The 14,985-nt window shown below is 40.2% G+C and overlaps 2 protein-coding genes across 6 annotated transcripts in view; one reads left to right on the top strand and one right to left on the bottom strand.

The window, feature by feature from the left end:
• vps37a (VPS37A subunit of ESCRT-I) overlaps nucleotides 1-6,023 on the top strand; it is a 40,780-nt gene extending 34,757 nt beyond the window's left edge. For all 3 annotated transcript variants that reach the window (XM_063043050.1, XM_063043052.1, XM_063043051.1), the window contains 2 exons: nucleotides 3,603-3,680; nucleotides 5,841-6,023. In XM_063043050.1, the coding sequence (XP_062899120.1) occupies nucleotides 3,603-3,680 (78 nt within the window). In that variant the 3' untranslated portion in view covers nucleotides 5,841-6,023. The remainder of the gene's footprint in view (nucleotides 1-3,602; nucleotides 3,681-5,840) is intronic.
• Nucleotides 6,024-6,093: 70 nt separating this feature from the next.
• Nucleotides 6,094-14,985, bottom strand: part of mtmr7b (myotubularin related protein 7b) — a 116,214-nt gene continuing 107,322 nt past the window's right edge. For 2 of the 3 annotated variants that reach the window (XM_063043049.1, XM_063043048.1), the window contains exon 14: nucleotides 6,095-8,472. In XM_063043049.1, the coding sequence (XP_062899119.1) occupies nucleotides 8,113-8,472 (360 nt within the window). In that variant the 3' untranslated portion in view covers nucleotides 6,095-8,112. Of the gene's footprint in view, nucleotides 8,473-14,985 lie in introns of all 3 variants that reach the window. The other variant, XM_063043046.1, reaches the window with a different exon arrangement.

The following is a 14,985-nucleotide window of genomic DNA, read 5'->3' as shown; positions in this document are numbered from 1 at the left end:
TTGTGTGCAGTTTTGGTCACCTATCTACAGGAAAGATGTAAACAAGGTTGAAAGAGTACAGTGAAAATGTACAAGGATGTTGCCTGGTCTGGTGGATCTGAGTTATTAGGAAAGATTGAATAGGTTAGGATTTTATTCCTTAGAACATAGAACATTGAGAGGAGGTTTGATAGAAGTATGCAAAATTGAGGGGTATAGATAGGGTAAAAGCAGACAGGCTCTTTTCACTGAGGTTGGGTGGGACTGCAACTAGAGGTCATGGGTTAAGGGTGAAAAGTGAAAAGTTTAAGGAGAACATGAGGGGAAACTTCTTCACTCAAAGGGTCATGGGAGTGTGGAATGAGCTACCAGCACAAGTGATGCATGCAGGTCAATTTCAATATTTAAGAGAAGTTTGGATAATTGCATGGATGGCAGGGCTGTGGTCCTGGTGCAGGTCAATGGAAGTAGGCAGTTTAAATGTTTTTGGCATGGACTAGATGGGCCAATGGGCCCATTTCATTGCTGTACTCCTCAATGACTCTATAAGAGTAATTAGTTTGTGTTTGAGCCCCAGAATTACCTATTTAGTTTAATTAAATGAATGTGTTTGCAGCAATTGTTACATTCGTAATTCAAATCACAAGCTTCTAATAGAAAAATGACTAGTTGCCTTTAAAATAGGAAACTGTTTTGAATATGGAGTTCTCATCCCAGATCATTCTTTTTAAGTGTTTGCATAAGATCAGCCGGTAGCACTCACACCTACTGTGATGAAGTGCTTTGAGAGGTTGTCATGGCTAGAATTAACTGCTGCTGCCTGAGAAGGAAGCTAGACCTCTGACCACAGTAGGATTGCAACAGCTGAAATCTCCCTGGCTCTCCATTCAGCCTTGGGCCGCCTGGAAAACAGTAATACTTCAGGTTGCTGTTTATTGATTACGGTTCAGCATTCCACACCATCACCCCCTCAATAATATTGAACAAGCTTTCAAAGTCAGGCCTCTGTACCTCCCTCTGTGACTGGATCCATGACTTCCTCGACAGGAGACCACAGTCAGTGTGGATCGGAGATAACATCTCTTTACTGACAGTCAACAGAGGCGCACCTCGAGGATGTATACTGAGCCCACTGCTCTAATCCCTCTACACTCCTGATTGTGGGTAGGCACAGCTCAAATAGCATCTATAAATGCGCTGATAGCATGACTGCTGTTGGCAAAATCTCAGATAGTGACAAGGTGGCATACAGGGGTGAGATAGATCAACTGGTTAAGTGGTATTGTAATAACATCAATATCAGTATGATTGTGTACGTTCGGAAGGAGAAATTGAGAAATCGCACAGCAGTTCTCATCGAGAGGTCAGCAGTGAAAAGGGTGAACAGCTTCGAGTTTCCGTGTATCAACATCTCTGAAGATAAAATCTATCCTGGACCAAACATATTGCTGAGATTACAAAGGCATGTCAGAGGCTATATTTCATGCGGAATTTGAGGAGATTTGGTTTGTCACCAAAGATTAGCAAATTTGTACAGATGTAGTGTGGACAGCATTCTGGCTGGTTGTATCATTGTCTGATAAGGAAGCACCAATACACAGGATCAGTAAAAACTGAAAGCGTTTGAAAACTCAGCCAGCTCCATCATGAAGGACTCTCACCATCCAGGATGTGCCCTTTTTTCCTTGCTGCCATCAATGTGCAGGTACAGGAGCCTGAAGATGCACAATCAATGGTTTAGGATCAGCTCTTTCTCCTGTGTCATCCAGGTTTCTAAATGGTCCATTAACCCATGAACATTACCTCACTATTGTGCTCTCTTTTAACTGTTTATTTCTATTATATACAGTATATTATTGTAATTATAGCATTTTTAATGTATTGCACTGTACTGTGACGTTCCAAAGCAGAGGAGCAGGAAAGACAGATCCTGTGGTATTATTCATTTTACACTTAAACTAGCAAGTTTTTGAATTGGAACCAGTAACACATACTGGGTGTTGGAAGTGGGTGTGGAATGAGAAAGGCAACATGACAACTATGAGAAGTTTCAAACATTTTACAAAGTGTGATCATTTAACACAGAGATCATCAATCAAGTTTCTTGTAAGAAAGAATCATAGAATTTTCCCTGTACCCAAAATCTGCTTTTAGGATCATAGAAACTAGAGGCACAGGAGGAGTCCTGAAAATGTGCATAGGTTTAGTTCTGAAATCCAGTTTGCAGACAATAGCCCTGTGGGTTCCGGCCTTTCAGTTCTCATTTTGAATATGGTGAAGGATTCTGTCATCACCACCCTGTCCACCATGCATTTCAGACTCCATCCATCTGTTGAATGAAATAACTTTCCTCCAGGAATTCCTTCTCATCTATTTACTGATTAATTTAAATACCTGCATACTAGTTATTTATTTCTCTGCTATACGAAATGGGTACTTCATGTTTTTCATTTCCTACGCCTCAATTAAATCAAACTGAAGCAACCCTAACCTGGCTCATCTGTCCTTTTAATGAATTCTTCAGCCTGAACACCTTTGTGTCTCTTGTGCTCTTTCAGAAAAACCTAGTAGTTATTTTAATGTTACAATGTTTTCTCTAAAATGAAGTGTTCCCTATTGTTTCTTTCATTATAATGAAAGCATGTTAAATTGTTTCAGAGGGTATATGGATTGCTTTATCACTTGGATATGTTGTTTGGAAATGCAAATTAATTCACAGGAAAATTAAAAATCCTCTGGGCTTTCATCCTAGCATTTTTCTGATCAGCTTGGTATCATTTTGCTAGCCAAAATTTTTGTATCACGATGATCAGTTCTGCAGCAGCTGATTTAATTAAGTAGTGATGTCCTAAGACTTGCTTTTTTTTTTAATTTAAAAGCACTTGTGTTATATAACAGGAAACATGCCAAGATGTTTCACAGGAGCTTTATTCAACAAAATTTGATACTCAGCCACGTAAGGATGGTTTAAAAGAAACGAGAGAAGAAGTTTAAGAATAAAATTCTCAAGATCAAGGCCTACAGAGCTGAAGGGGTAGAGGCATGGAGAGTTCTACAAGGTTTTCAGATATAGAAGACAGATGTGCAACACCATGGTAGTATGAAAGTATCCCACTCTATCCATTAGTATCAACCTTTTGCCCATACTTGGCCACAGTTTTGTATAAATTGTGTCTCTAAAGGCATCAGGAAATTAGCTGCATTGGAAGAAAGTGGCTGGAGAGAAGGAATTATTTATATTTTAAACTGGCAGAAAGGACGTTAGATAGTTAGCAGTTTAGTAGAGTGGGTGTGGAAGGACGTCAATAGAAGATCTGACATATACGGTGAAAGGATTCCATCTAATGTAATAATCCAGCACAGCTAAGAAGGGAGTGTGGAAACTGGGGCCCCAGTGTGTGTAAGATAACGGAGAAACATTAATGGTAAGCCAAATGCCAAACCATTGGGATTTGCATTTTTACAGTATTTGAATATTGCAATGTAGAATTGCATCCTGGTCCCAGTTTAATATACCAATTCTTGCATAAGATTAGTTTATTCTGAGAATGCCTAGCATGAATGTGGATGCTTATATAAATTGACCATTTTCATATATTATAAAATTGTTTTTGTTGCTTCAGCTTTGTCATTGCAGGCGAGCTAAAGAAGAGAAGCTTCAGCATTTGATGACACAACGTGGGCAATTTCACACACTATAGGTGAGGATCTTAAAAGGAAAAAATATATTACAAGTTCATTAAGATAATTCAGACTGTCTTTTTGAATGGAGAACTGTTGCTGTATTTGATAATATCACATGCTACTTGATGTATTCAAACTGTTAATATAAATCAATATACAGCATAAAGGAAAAACAACAGTAAGTGATGCCTCTACTAAAATACCAATCAAAACCAAAGTTTAGCCTAAGGTTATTCTGTATATTAAACATCATAGTATGGCACTACATAATGCCTCACTAGTCTGTATTGTACAGAATTGAGTTAAATGGATATAGCCCATAAGACTTCAAATTATTTAATTCCCTGCCCCCTGCAATAGCATTTACCTGCCTGTGCAGCCCTCAACCTTCAAAACTGGACTCCTGTGAAACTCTGCCCTGAGTTCATCGGTTGCCAAAGCTGTTATGAACGTTTGTGAATAGCTTTGATATTCATAAGCATTCAGAAAATACACAACCTAGCTAACATTTTTAAAATAAAATTATTAATAGTATGACATACGAACTCTTTAGTTAACTCATTAAAATCTTCAGTTGCCCAAATACCCCTCTGAATTTGTACTAGGTAGTCTAATGTAAGTTTAGCAGTTTTAGCCAGATTGAAAATGCAAACTGCTACAGATTTCCCATTTATTAGACTTTGTAAAGAGTTCACAAGCACAGATATCTGGCATCTAGCACTAAGATTCAGATTTATCACGTCATCAAAACATACAATGAAATGCGTTGTTTGCATTAACAATCAACACAACCCAAGGATGTGCTAGGGCCAGGCCACATGTTCCAGTGCCAACACAGCATGCACACAACATTCAGCAAAGCACCCTCTAGACCTCACTGGCCACCGAGTTAGCAAACACCAGACTCGCACAAACCTCACATGCTAACTTGGGGCATCGTCAGCCCTCATGCGTCCTTTTTGCACAGCATAATGCTGATTGCCGTTTTGAACTGCAGAATATACTCGTATTCCTGAATTGGCTCTAGTAAAATCTCATTAGGCCAAATACATACTGATCTAGATTGGCAAGAGGAATATGCCACATGGAGTCATCCACTTCTGTGAAGGGTGGTCTCCAGAGCACTCTGAGAGGCTGTAGTATGCCCTCTGTTTAGGAAGAGCACATTAGCAGATACCTGCTGGTAAATTTCAGCAAGGGATTATTCCAAATATATTTTGGCACATCCTCCTATGACATTTAAAAGCATTTATTCAATTACTTTGTTCCACTTGGATAATAAAAGCCCTGTTTTTTTAAAAATATCTAGACCTCTTTGTAGGACAAAGAATGAAAACAAGGGAAGAGAGTACAAGGGAGTGCACAACTACACCTTCCAACCAGTTTCTTCAAGCATCGTCCAGCATCCTACACACACCCTTGGGCTATGTGATGGTTAAAGCAAACAAGGCATTTCACTGTATATCTGCACTTCAATAAGTTTCACTCACTGTAAACTGACTATTCCGAAAATAATATGAAATGAGATGTATAAATAATGAACCCAGAGGCTGTCTAGAATCCTGTTCTATTTAGATATTAATTTGTTTACAACTAAATAATTAAACTCACACAAAAGTTGCTGTGAATGCAGCAGGCCAGGCAGCATCTCTAGGAAGAGGTGCAGTCAAAGTTTCAGGCCAAGAACTTTTGTGAGGACTAACTGAAAGGAGAGCTAGTAAGAGATTTGAAAGTTGCAGGGGGAGGGGGAGAACCAAAATGATAGGAGAAGACAGGAAGGGGAGGGATGGAGCCAAGAGCTGGACAGTTGATTGGTAAAAGGGATATGAGAGGGTCATGGGACAGGAGGCCTAGGGAGAAAGAAAAGGAGGAGGGGGGAAAGCCCAGAGGATGGGCAAGGGGTATAATGAGAGGGACAGAGGGAGAAAGAGAGAGAGAAAAAGAATGTGTATATAAATAAATAATGGATGGGGTACAAGGGGGAGGTGGGGCATTAGCGTAACTATTTGATTGCTACATTATGTAGCTTCTGGTCCAGTGTTCTTTACATATTTTCTCCCTTCCCTATTAGGAACAATAACTTCAAAATTATGTATGTTTGTGATCTTTAAAGAATTAGATTTGTACCTCTTGGACAGTGCTGCCATTGTCAATGGGTTTTATTCCTCTCTCTACAGCTTTATAATTGACAGACTGATTCCTGCACTGGACAAGATGGTAAAATTAATTGCATGAAAATGTATTTAACAATCTTTTGAAATTATTTGTAAATTTACAATTTCCAGTATTAAATTGTGCTTCTAAATTACCTAAATTTGTTCATATTTTCAGTTTCAATATTCTATTCCTGTTAAATTTGTATATGTAGATTGAGATTTTGAATTAAATATTTAATATTGTATATAATAACTGAATGGCTGCTTTATTAATGAAATATTTGCACAGTTTTCACTGGTGAAGTTTATTAAGGTGAAGTTTTCAAATTGGAAATTCAATATTGATGTGGCATTCCATACCTACACATAAATTCAGTCATATCCTTGAAACAGTTGTAATCTATAGAATTTAGTTAAGAATTTCTGAAGCAGAATCTCTCATTGTTTCCATTCTGATACAAAGTAAGACTGCCTACATAAGGATTTATTTTTACATTAAGGATAGAAATGCCATAATTTATTATATACTTCACTTTTGTATTACTCAGTACATTAAGCATATCACAGTTTTTTACAATAACATTGAACATTCTATTTACAGGAAAGCAAATGCAGCAGGATTGTCTGAAATCATAAATATTTGATATTTTAAGGAATAAGATCCCAACACTATACCAAATCTTAATTCATGCTGAGATTTCTTTGTGGGTCCATGATTCAAGATTCAAAAGTAGCAGATAGAAAAAGTAGACAAACGGCTTGAAACTGGAAGTGAGTGTACTCGTATGCTCGGCACTTTTGGGGAAAAAAATCTGCTTTGAGCAATACTAAAGTATACTAATTTGATTCAATAAGTTAATAATTAACATTTCAATTTGATAGTGAAACTTGCTGGAAAGTAACTTTATTCATGAAAAAGTGGTAGCTATTTTGCATCCATAATGGGTTAGTCTTTTTAACCCTATCTTTTGTCCAAAGGTGGCTACAAGAGAGTAAGAGGCTGGAGATGGTAGGGTCAAAATGACAGACATCAACTAAATATTGAAACAGGGAAAGAAGATGCCAGACTTCCTTCACTAGACTATGCCTTTGAATTGTGACACGTCTACTAAGTCAACCCAGTCATTGTTTTCCTGGCAAGGAGGACTTAAATGACCTTAGGTTTTGGGTCATTTAGCATTGGCTACATTTTGTAAATTTACCTAAATCTTTAAAATGTTACTTTGCAATTTCTAATAAATCCAGTTTTATGGAAAAAATAAAATGTGCAATAAAGAAACAAAGATTTTAATTAAGTACACAAACAATACCTAAAAAATTATAGCTCTATGATTACAATAAATTAATTCTTTCATTTGATTCCTTCTGTGACTATAGTTACACAAAATCTAGAAAAATATTCAATTATGTTGGTTCTGTTATAATTGGAGAATTTCTATCTAATTACTTTTAAAGTAAAAACATAAGTTATTTGGTTTTAAGTTTTTATTTCCTTGCCAGCAAGGAGACGGTTCAATAAAATTTGTCAGCTACCAGTTTTCTATGGTGACTTCATTTACAGCTTTAGAACTGTTGAACTGTTGAGATCCAAAACAAATTAGTCATATGCTGAACAAGTTCTATGGTTTATAGATTTAGTTGAACAGGTAGGTCATACCTTCTGCTGCTTGCAATTGACCTCAAGGAAAATGCTTTGGCTTCCATTATTGACCTCACCAGAACAATTTGGCAAAAGAAATACGAAGAATCGTAACATATTACTGGATTAACTCCATGAACAGAGCAGTATAGGGGATAGGGGGAGGGATTATTGACATTTCAGGTCGAAACCCTGCATCACAGTACATTCCTTCCCCCCACCCCAACCACAGATGCCACTCCACTCATTGAGTTCCTCCAGCACGTTATTTCGGGCTCCATATTCCAGAATCTGCAGACTCATGCCTTCACTGAGAATCCTGGCAGAAGTTTTTTAAAATGATCATAACTTTACAGTTTGCATAGGCCTTGGCCATGAAGTAAATTTAACAATTTCCTCTCTTTATAAAATAGAAGCTGGAAGAATAAGTAAATTTGGAGAGAGAAAAATAAAATCAGCCTGGGCTCTCTGTTCCTTCCAACCAAAAATAACTGGTTTGTTTACGACTTGCTTTGAGACAAGATGGGATTAGAAGCTATAAATTGTAATGATACTAAAAATCTACAAGTGCCTTATACTATATAGTGGCACATGATATTTTACACCTTCTCTTTGCAAACTGTCTTTTTTTAAAAATCGAATTGTACTAGAATCTCAAGCAACAGCAAAGGCAACATCCTCAGGGTACTCTGACAGGTTTTTGCTGTTTTCTTCACTCGATAGGAAGTCTCCCCCACTTGGTGATCTGCAGTTCAAGTCAGCGACACCTGATTCCTGGTCACTATTAGCAGAAAGATCAGTGTCTGAATGCTTCATGCTATGTGTTAGGATCATAGATTCTGAATCTTCACGTCCTTGTGAAGGGCTACAGGAAGTGAATGGTCTCCCATTGTCAATATAATCCTGAGGGGTGTTGGCTATAGGTTGATCAGAGACTGAAATTTCCATCTTCTGTGATCGCTTGGTTTTCTCACTTCTTTTCTTCAGATGGGATTTATCTTGAAGTTGTAATTTCTGTTAAAATAATCAGTTTCATGTCAAAAAAAGATGGTATTTAATACTAAGCAGCTATTCAAATTGAAGCACAGGAATTACAACAGTAATAAGAACAATTTTACAGCATGTTAAGTAAACATTGTAGGAGCATAGCAACACACATCAAAGTTGCTGGTGAATGCAGCAGGAAGAGGTACAGTCGACATTTCAGGCCAAGACCCTTCGTCAGGACCCTTCGTGTAGGAGCATACCCCGTTTTTCCATTGGTTTTATGAGTGCCAGATAACTATATTTGGTAATAATTCATACTTTTTAAATCTTTCTCTACTTTTGCCTGAACCTATCCTACTAAGATGTTTACCCTAATTTTCAATATAAAAAGCATTATCCTTCCATTTAATGCACTCTTTGTCAAGATTGAGCACATATATCCTATTCTATTGAGCAGCTGTGGGACATCCTTCCTGGTTCCATGGTACCCTCTGTCGTTTACTTTCTACTTGTGCTGTAGTTTGGGAGTCTTACCTACATTAAAAGTACTAAATCGTTGCTTTCTTGATATTGTTCAATAGAGGTAAATCTTTCAAAGATGTTACAGTTAGATGGCACAGCCAATTGCAAGCTGTACTTGGGAAGGGAAGGCCAATGACTATTCCCATTCAGGGATTTGAAAGTACAACACCGATATGGCATTGTATTTCCCCATCAGAAGACGAAGGTAGTGGAATTTGGAAAAGGTACAGTGGGGCATAAGCACAAGGGAGTGGAAATCCAAAGCAAACACACACAAAATGCTGGAGGAACTCAGCAGGTCAGGCAGCATCTATGGAAATGAATAAACAGTCGATGTTTCAGAACAAGACCCTTCTTCAGGGCTGAAAAGTAAGGGGGAAGAAGCCAGAATCAATAAGTGAGGGGAGGGGAGGGGAAGGGAAGGAGGCTTGTTAGAAGATGATAGGTGAAGCCAAGTCGGTGGGAAAAGTAACAGCTGGAGAAGAAGGATTCTGATAGGAAGGGAGAGTGAACCATGGGAGAAAGGGAAGGAGGAGGGGACCTAGGGAGAAGTGATAGGCAGGTGAGAAGAGGTAAAAGGCCAGATTGGGGAATAGAAGAGGGGAGGGAATTTTAACTAAAGGTGAAATCAAAATTCATGCAATCTGGTTGGAGGCTACCCAGAGGGAATATAAGGTGTTGTTCCTCTGCCCTGAGGGTGGCCTTATCTTGGCACAAGGCCATGTCAGAATGGGAATGGGAATCAGATTTAAAATGTTTGACCACCGGACCTCCATCTTGGCACAAGAGAAAGCCATGTCAGAATGGGAATCGGAATCGGATTTAAAATGTTTGGCCACCGGACTGTTCCGCTTTTGGCAGCTGGAGCAGAGATGCTCGACGAAGCAGTCCCCCTATTTATGACGTCTCACCAATGTAGAGGAGGCCGTATCGGGAGCACCGGACACAGTAAACAACCCCAGCAGATTTGCAGGATAAGTGCTGCTACACCTGGAAGGACTGTTTGAGGCCCTGATGGAGGTGAGGGAGGAGGTGAATGGGCAGCTTGCAGGGCTAAGTGCGAAGAGGGAGATTTGTGAGGAGGGACAAATAGACAAGGGAGTCATGGAGGGAGCGATCACTGTGAAGAGCAAAGGAGATGGGGGGGACAGAGAGAGAGCAAAGTTGTGTTTAGTGGTACGATCCCTTTGGAGATGATGGAAGTCATGGAGGATGATGTGTTAGATGCGGAGCCTCAGAGGATGGTAGGTAAGGACAACAGGAACCATCACTGTTAATGAAGCAAGAAGATGGGGTTAGCACAGATGTTCGGGAAATGGAGGAGATGTGGGTGACAGCAGCATCAATAGTGAAGGAAAGGAAACTCCGTTCTTTAGAGGAGGAAGGCATCTCTGATGCCCTAGAAAGGAAACCCACATCCTGGGATCAGGTGCTGCAGTGATGAAGAAACTGAGTAAAGGGAATAGCATGTTTACAGGAGACAGACTTTTACGGGAACGGTGGGATATGTTTGGCAAAGGATAAAGGAACTGGCATCTGTTTTAAACTCACATTTTCGGACGTGGGCCTTGCAGGGGATGGTTCGTCTCCAGCTGTCATAAAGGTGGTGTTAGTGAGCCACCTAGTCCTGCTGGTGTCATTATTCCCACAATGCTTTGGTAAGAAGGGAATGGTGATACTACAGCATGGCAGGATGACATCTAACTTTGAAGAAAAACCTGCAAGTGGTGATCTCCTATCCCTGCTTCCCTTGTCATTGAGGATGGCCAATATTTGACCTTCTCTTGTTGCCACTGTGTGAATGTGGCCAACTAAGATCCTGATCAATAGTGAGTAGAACAAAATAGTACAGCACTGGAACAGCCCCTTCAGCCCACAAGGTTGTGGCTATCCAATTAAATTAGTCATGAAATGGGCAACCTAACTAATCCCCTCTGCCTACACAATGTCTATATCCTTAAATATTCCTCACATATCTAAATGAAGTTTAAAAGTCTCTAATATTTCTGTGTCTACCACCACTGCAAGAAGTGTATTCCAGGCAACCACCGCTCTGTGTTTAAAAAATTGTCCTCCACATCTTTGAAATTACCCCTCTCACCTTAAAGGCATGCTGTCTGATATTAGACATTTTAACCCCGAGAAGAAAAAAGATACTGTCTACTCTATCAATACCTCCCAGAATCTTATAAACCTCTATCAGATCTCCCCTCTGCCTCCGCCACTCCAGAGAAAACATCTGGTTTATCCAACTAACACATGGCCTCAAATCCATGCAGCATCCTGATAAGCCTCTTCTGCATCCTCTCCAATGCCTCAATATCCTTCCTGTTATGGGGCAACCACAACTGTATACAATCATCCACATGTGGCCTAACTAGAGTATTATAAAACTAATTTTTATAACTTCCTAACTTTTGAATTCAGTGCCTCAACTAATAAAGGCAAAGCATGCCATGCAGCCTCGAACCACCCTACCAACCTGTGTAGCCACATTCAGGGGGCTATGAACTGGGACTTGGACTCCAAGATCCCTCTGCTCATCAACACTGTCAAGGGTCTTGTCCTTAGCGGTCTACTGTCTCTTTACACCTAACTTGCCAAGGTGCATCCCTATTATATAGAAACATAGAAAATAGGTGCAGGAGTAGGCCATTCCGCCCTTCGAGCCTGCACCGCCATTTATTATCATCATGGCTGATCATCCAACTCAGAACCCTACCCCAGCCTTCCCTCCATACCCCCTGACCCCCGTAGCCACAAGGGCCATATCTAACTCCCTCTTAAATATAGCCAATGAACTGGCCTCAACTGTTTCCTGTGGCAGAGAATTCCACAGATTCACCACTCTCTGTGCAAAGAAGTTTTTCCTAATCTCGGTCCTAAAAGGCTTCCCCTCTATCCTCAAACTGTGGCCCCTCATTCTGGACTTCCCCAACATCGGGAACAATCTTCCTGCATCTAGCCTGTCCAATCCCTTTAGGATTTTATACGTTTCAATCAGATCCCCCCTCAATCTTCTAAATTCCAACGAGTACAAGCCCAGTTCATCCAGTCTTTCTTCATATGAAAGTCCTGCCATCCCAGGAATCAATCTGGTGAATCTTCTTTGTACTCCCTCTATGGCAAGGATGTCTTTCCTCAGATTAGGGGACCAAAACTGCACACAATACTCCAGGTGTGGTCTCACCAAGGCCTTGTACAACTGCAGTAGTACCTCCCTGCTCCTGTACTCGAATCCTCTCGCTATAAATGCCAGCATACCATTCGCCTTTTTCACCGCCTGCTGTACCTGCATGCCCACTTTCAATGACTGGTGTATAATGACACCCAGGTCTCGTTGCACCTCCCCTTTTCCTAATCGGCCACCATTCAGATAATAATCTGTTTTCCTATTTTTGCCACCAAAGTGGATAACTTCACATTTATCCACATTAAATTGCATCTGCCATGAATTTGCCCACTCACCCAACCTATCCAAGTCACCCTGCATCCTCTTAGCATCCTCCTCACAGCTAACACTGCCACCCAGGTTCGTGTCATCCGCAAACTTGGAGATGCTGCATTCAATTCCCTCATCCAAGTCATTAATATATATTGTAAACAACCGGGGGCCCAGCACTGAGCTTTGCGGTACCCCACTAGTCACCGCCTGCCATTCTGAAAAGGTCCCGTTTATTCCCACTCTTTGCTTCCTGTCTGCTAACCAATTCTCCACCCACACCAATACCTTACCCCCAATACCGTGTGCTTTAAGTTTGCACACTAATCTCCTGTGTGGGACCTTGTCAAAAGCCTTTTGAAGATCCAAATATACCACATCCACTGGTTCTCCCCTATCCACTCTACTAGTTACATCCTCAAAAAATTCTATGAGATTCGTCAGACATGATTTTCCTTTCACAAATCCATGCTGACTTTGTCCGATCATTTCACCGCTTTCCAAATGTGCTGTTATCACATCCTTGATAACTGACTCCAGCAGTTTCCCCACCACCGACGTTAGGCTAACCGGTCTATAATTCCCCGGTTTCTCCTCCCTCATTTTTTAAAAAGTGGGGTTACATTAGCCACCCTCCAATCCTCAGGAACTAGTCCAGAATCTAACGAGTTTTGAAAAATTATCACTAATGCATCCACTATTTCTTGGGCTACTTCCTTAAGCACTCTAGGATGCAGACCATCTGGCCCTGGGGATTTATCTGACTTCAATCCCTTCAATTTACCTAACACCACTTCCCTACTAACATGTATTTCGCTCAGTTCCTCCATCTCACTGGACCCTCTGTCCCCTACTATTTCTGAAAGATTATTTATGTCCTCCTTAGTGAAGACAGAACCAAAGTAATTATTCAATTGGTCTGCCATGTCCTTGCTCCCCATAATCAATTCACCTGTTTCTGTCTGCAGGGGACCTACATTTGTCTTTACCAGTCTTTTCCTTTTTACATATCTATAAAAGCTTTTACAGTCCGTTTTTATGTTCCCTGCCAGTTTTCTCTCGATCTTTTTTCCCCTTCCTAATTAAGCCCTTTGTCCTCCTCTGCTGAAATCTGAATTTCTCCCAGTCCTCAGGTGAGCCACTTTCTCTGGCTAATTTGTATGCTTCTTCTTTGGAATTGATACTATCCCTAATTTCTCTTGTCAGCCACGGGTGCACTACCTTCCTTGATTTATTCTTTTGCCAATCTGGGATGAACAATTGTTGTAGTTCATCCATGCAACCTTTAAATGCTTGCCATTGCATATCCACCGTCAATCCTTTAAGTGTCATTTGCCAGTCTATCTTAGCTAATTCACGTCTCATACCTTCAAAGTTACCCCTCTTTAAGTTCAGAACCTTTGTTTCTGAATTAACTATGTCACTCTCCATCTTAATGAAGAATTCCACCATATTATGGTCACTCTTACCCAAGGGGCCTCTCACGACAAGATCGCTAACTAACCCTTCCTCATTGCTCAAAACCCAGTCCAGAATAGCCTGCTCTCTAGTTGGTTCCTCGACATGTTGGTTCAAAAAACCATCCCGCATACATTCCAAGAAGTCCTCTTCCTCAGCACCTTTACCAATTTGGTTCACCCAATCTACATGTAGATTGAAGTCACTCATTATAACTGCTGTTCCTTTATTGCACACATTTCTAATTTCCTGTTTAATACCATCTCCGACCTCACTACTACTGTTAGGTGGCCTGTACACAACTCCCACCAGCGTCTTCTGCCCCTTAGTGTTACGCAGCTCTACCCATATCGATTCCACATCTTCCAGGCTTATGTCCTTCCTTTCTATTGCGTTAATCTCTTCTTTAACCAGCAACGCCACCCCACCTCCCCTTCCTTCATGTCTATCCCTACTGAATATTGAATATTCCTGAACGTTGAGCTCCCATCCCTGGTCACCCTGGAGCCATATCTCTGTGATCCCAACTATATCATTATCATTAATATGCTGCACCCACAGCTGACCCACAGTACCTTGTGTAAGACTACTGTTTAAATGAGTATGTATTTAAATGAAATACAGAACAAATTGGAACACTACCAATATTTCTACAATACTGTAAAATAGTGTAATAGTTCATAATGGTTATCAGGGGAACTCATCTGCCCTGTTCTTTTGATTGACTGTAAATGAACGAAATCAGCGCAGACATCTAGTGCAGATAATGGACTGCCTTCATACAATTCTTTAGACTATTGCATCCTCCAAATCTTCATTTTTATTGTAACATTCAAGATGATTATCAATTCCTTTGTAATTTCTAATTTGTTAAAGCAGTGAAATTATTTCATTTTCTCTCTTGGCCATTTCTGGCATCTCCAAGCCTGAAGGTTTGAAACGACAATGAACAAAAACAGTAGCGAATTCCCTTACTGCTTACTTCTCGTCAACTATCAGTGGCAAAAATCACTGCTTTGTGAACACAAGCACACACAACTAATGCTATTTAAAACAGATCGCTCTAAGTGTTTAATGGTCACACAAATGCACGTAACTGATGCTAATTAGAAACTGTT

This window comes from Mobula hypostoma, chromosome 3, assembly GCF_963921235.1.
Source record: "Mobula hypostoma chromosome 3, sMobHyp1.1, whole genome shotgun sequence".
In the NCBI taxonomy this organism is placed as follows: Eukaryota; Metazoa; Chordata; class Chondrichthyes; order Myliobatiformes; family Myliobatidae; genus Mobula; species Mobula hypostoma.
Note: the sequence above shows the minus strand (reverse complement) of the source record. Positions and strands in the feature narration are given on the sequence as shown.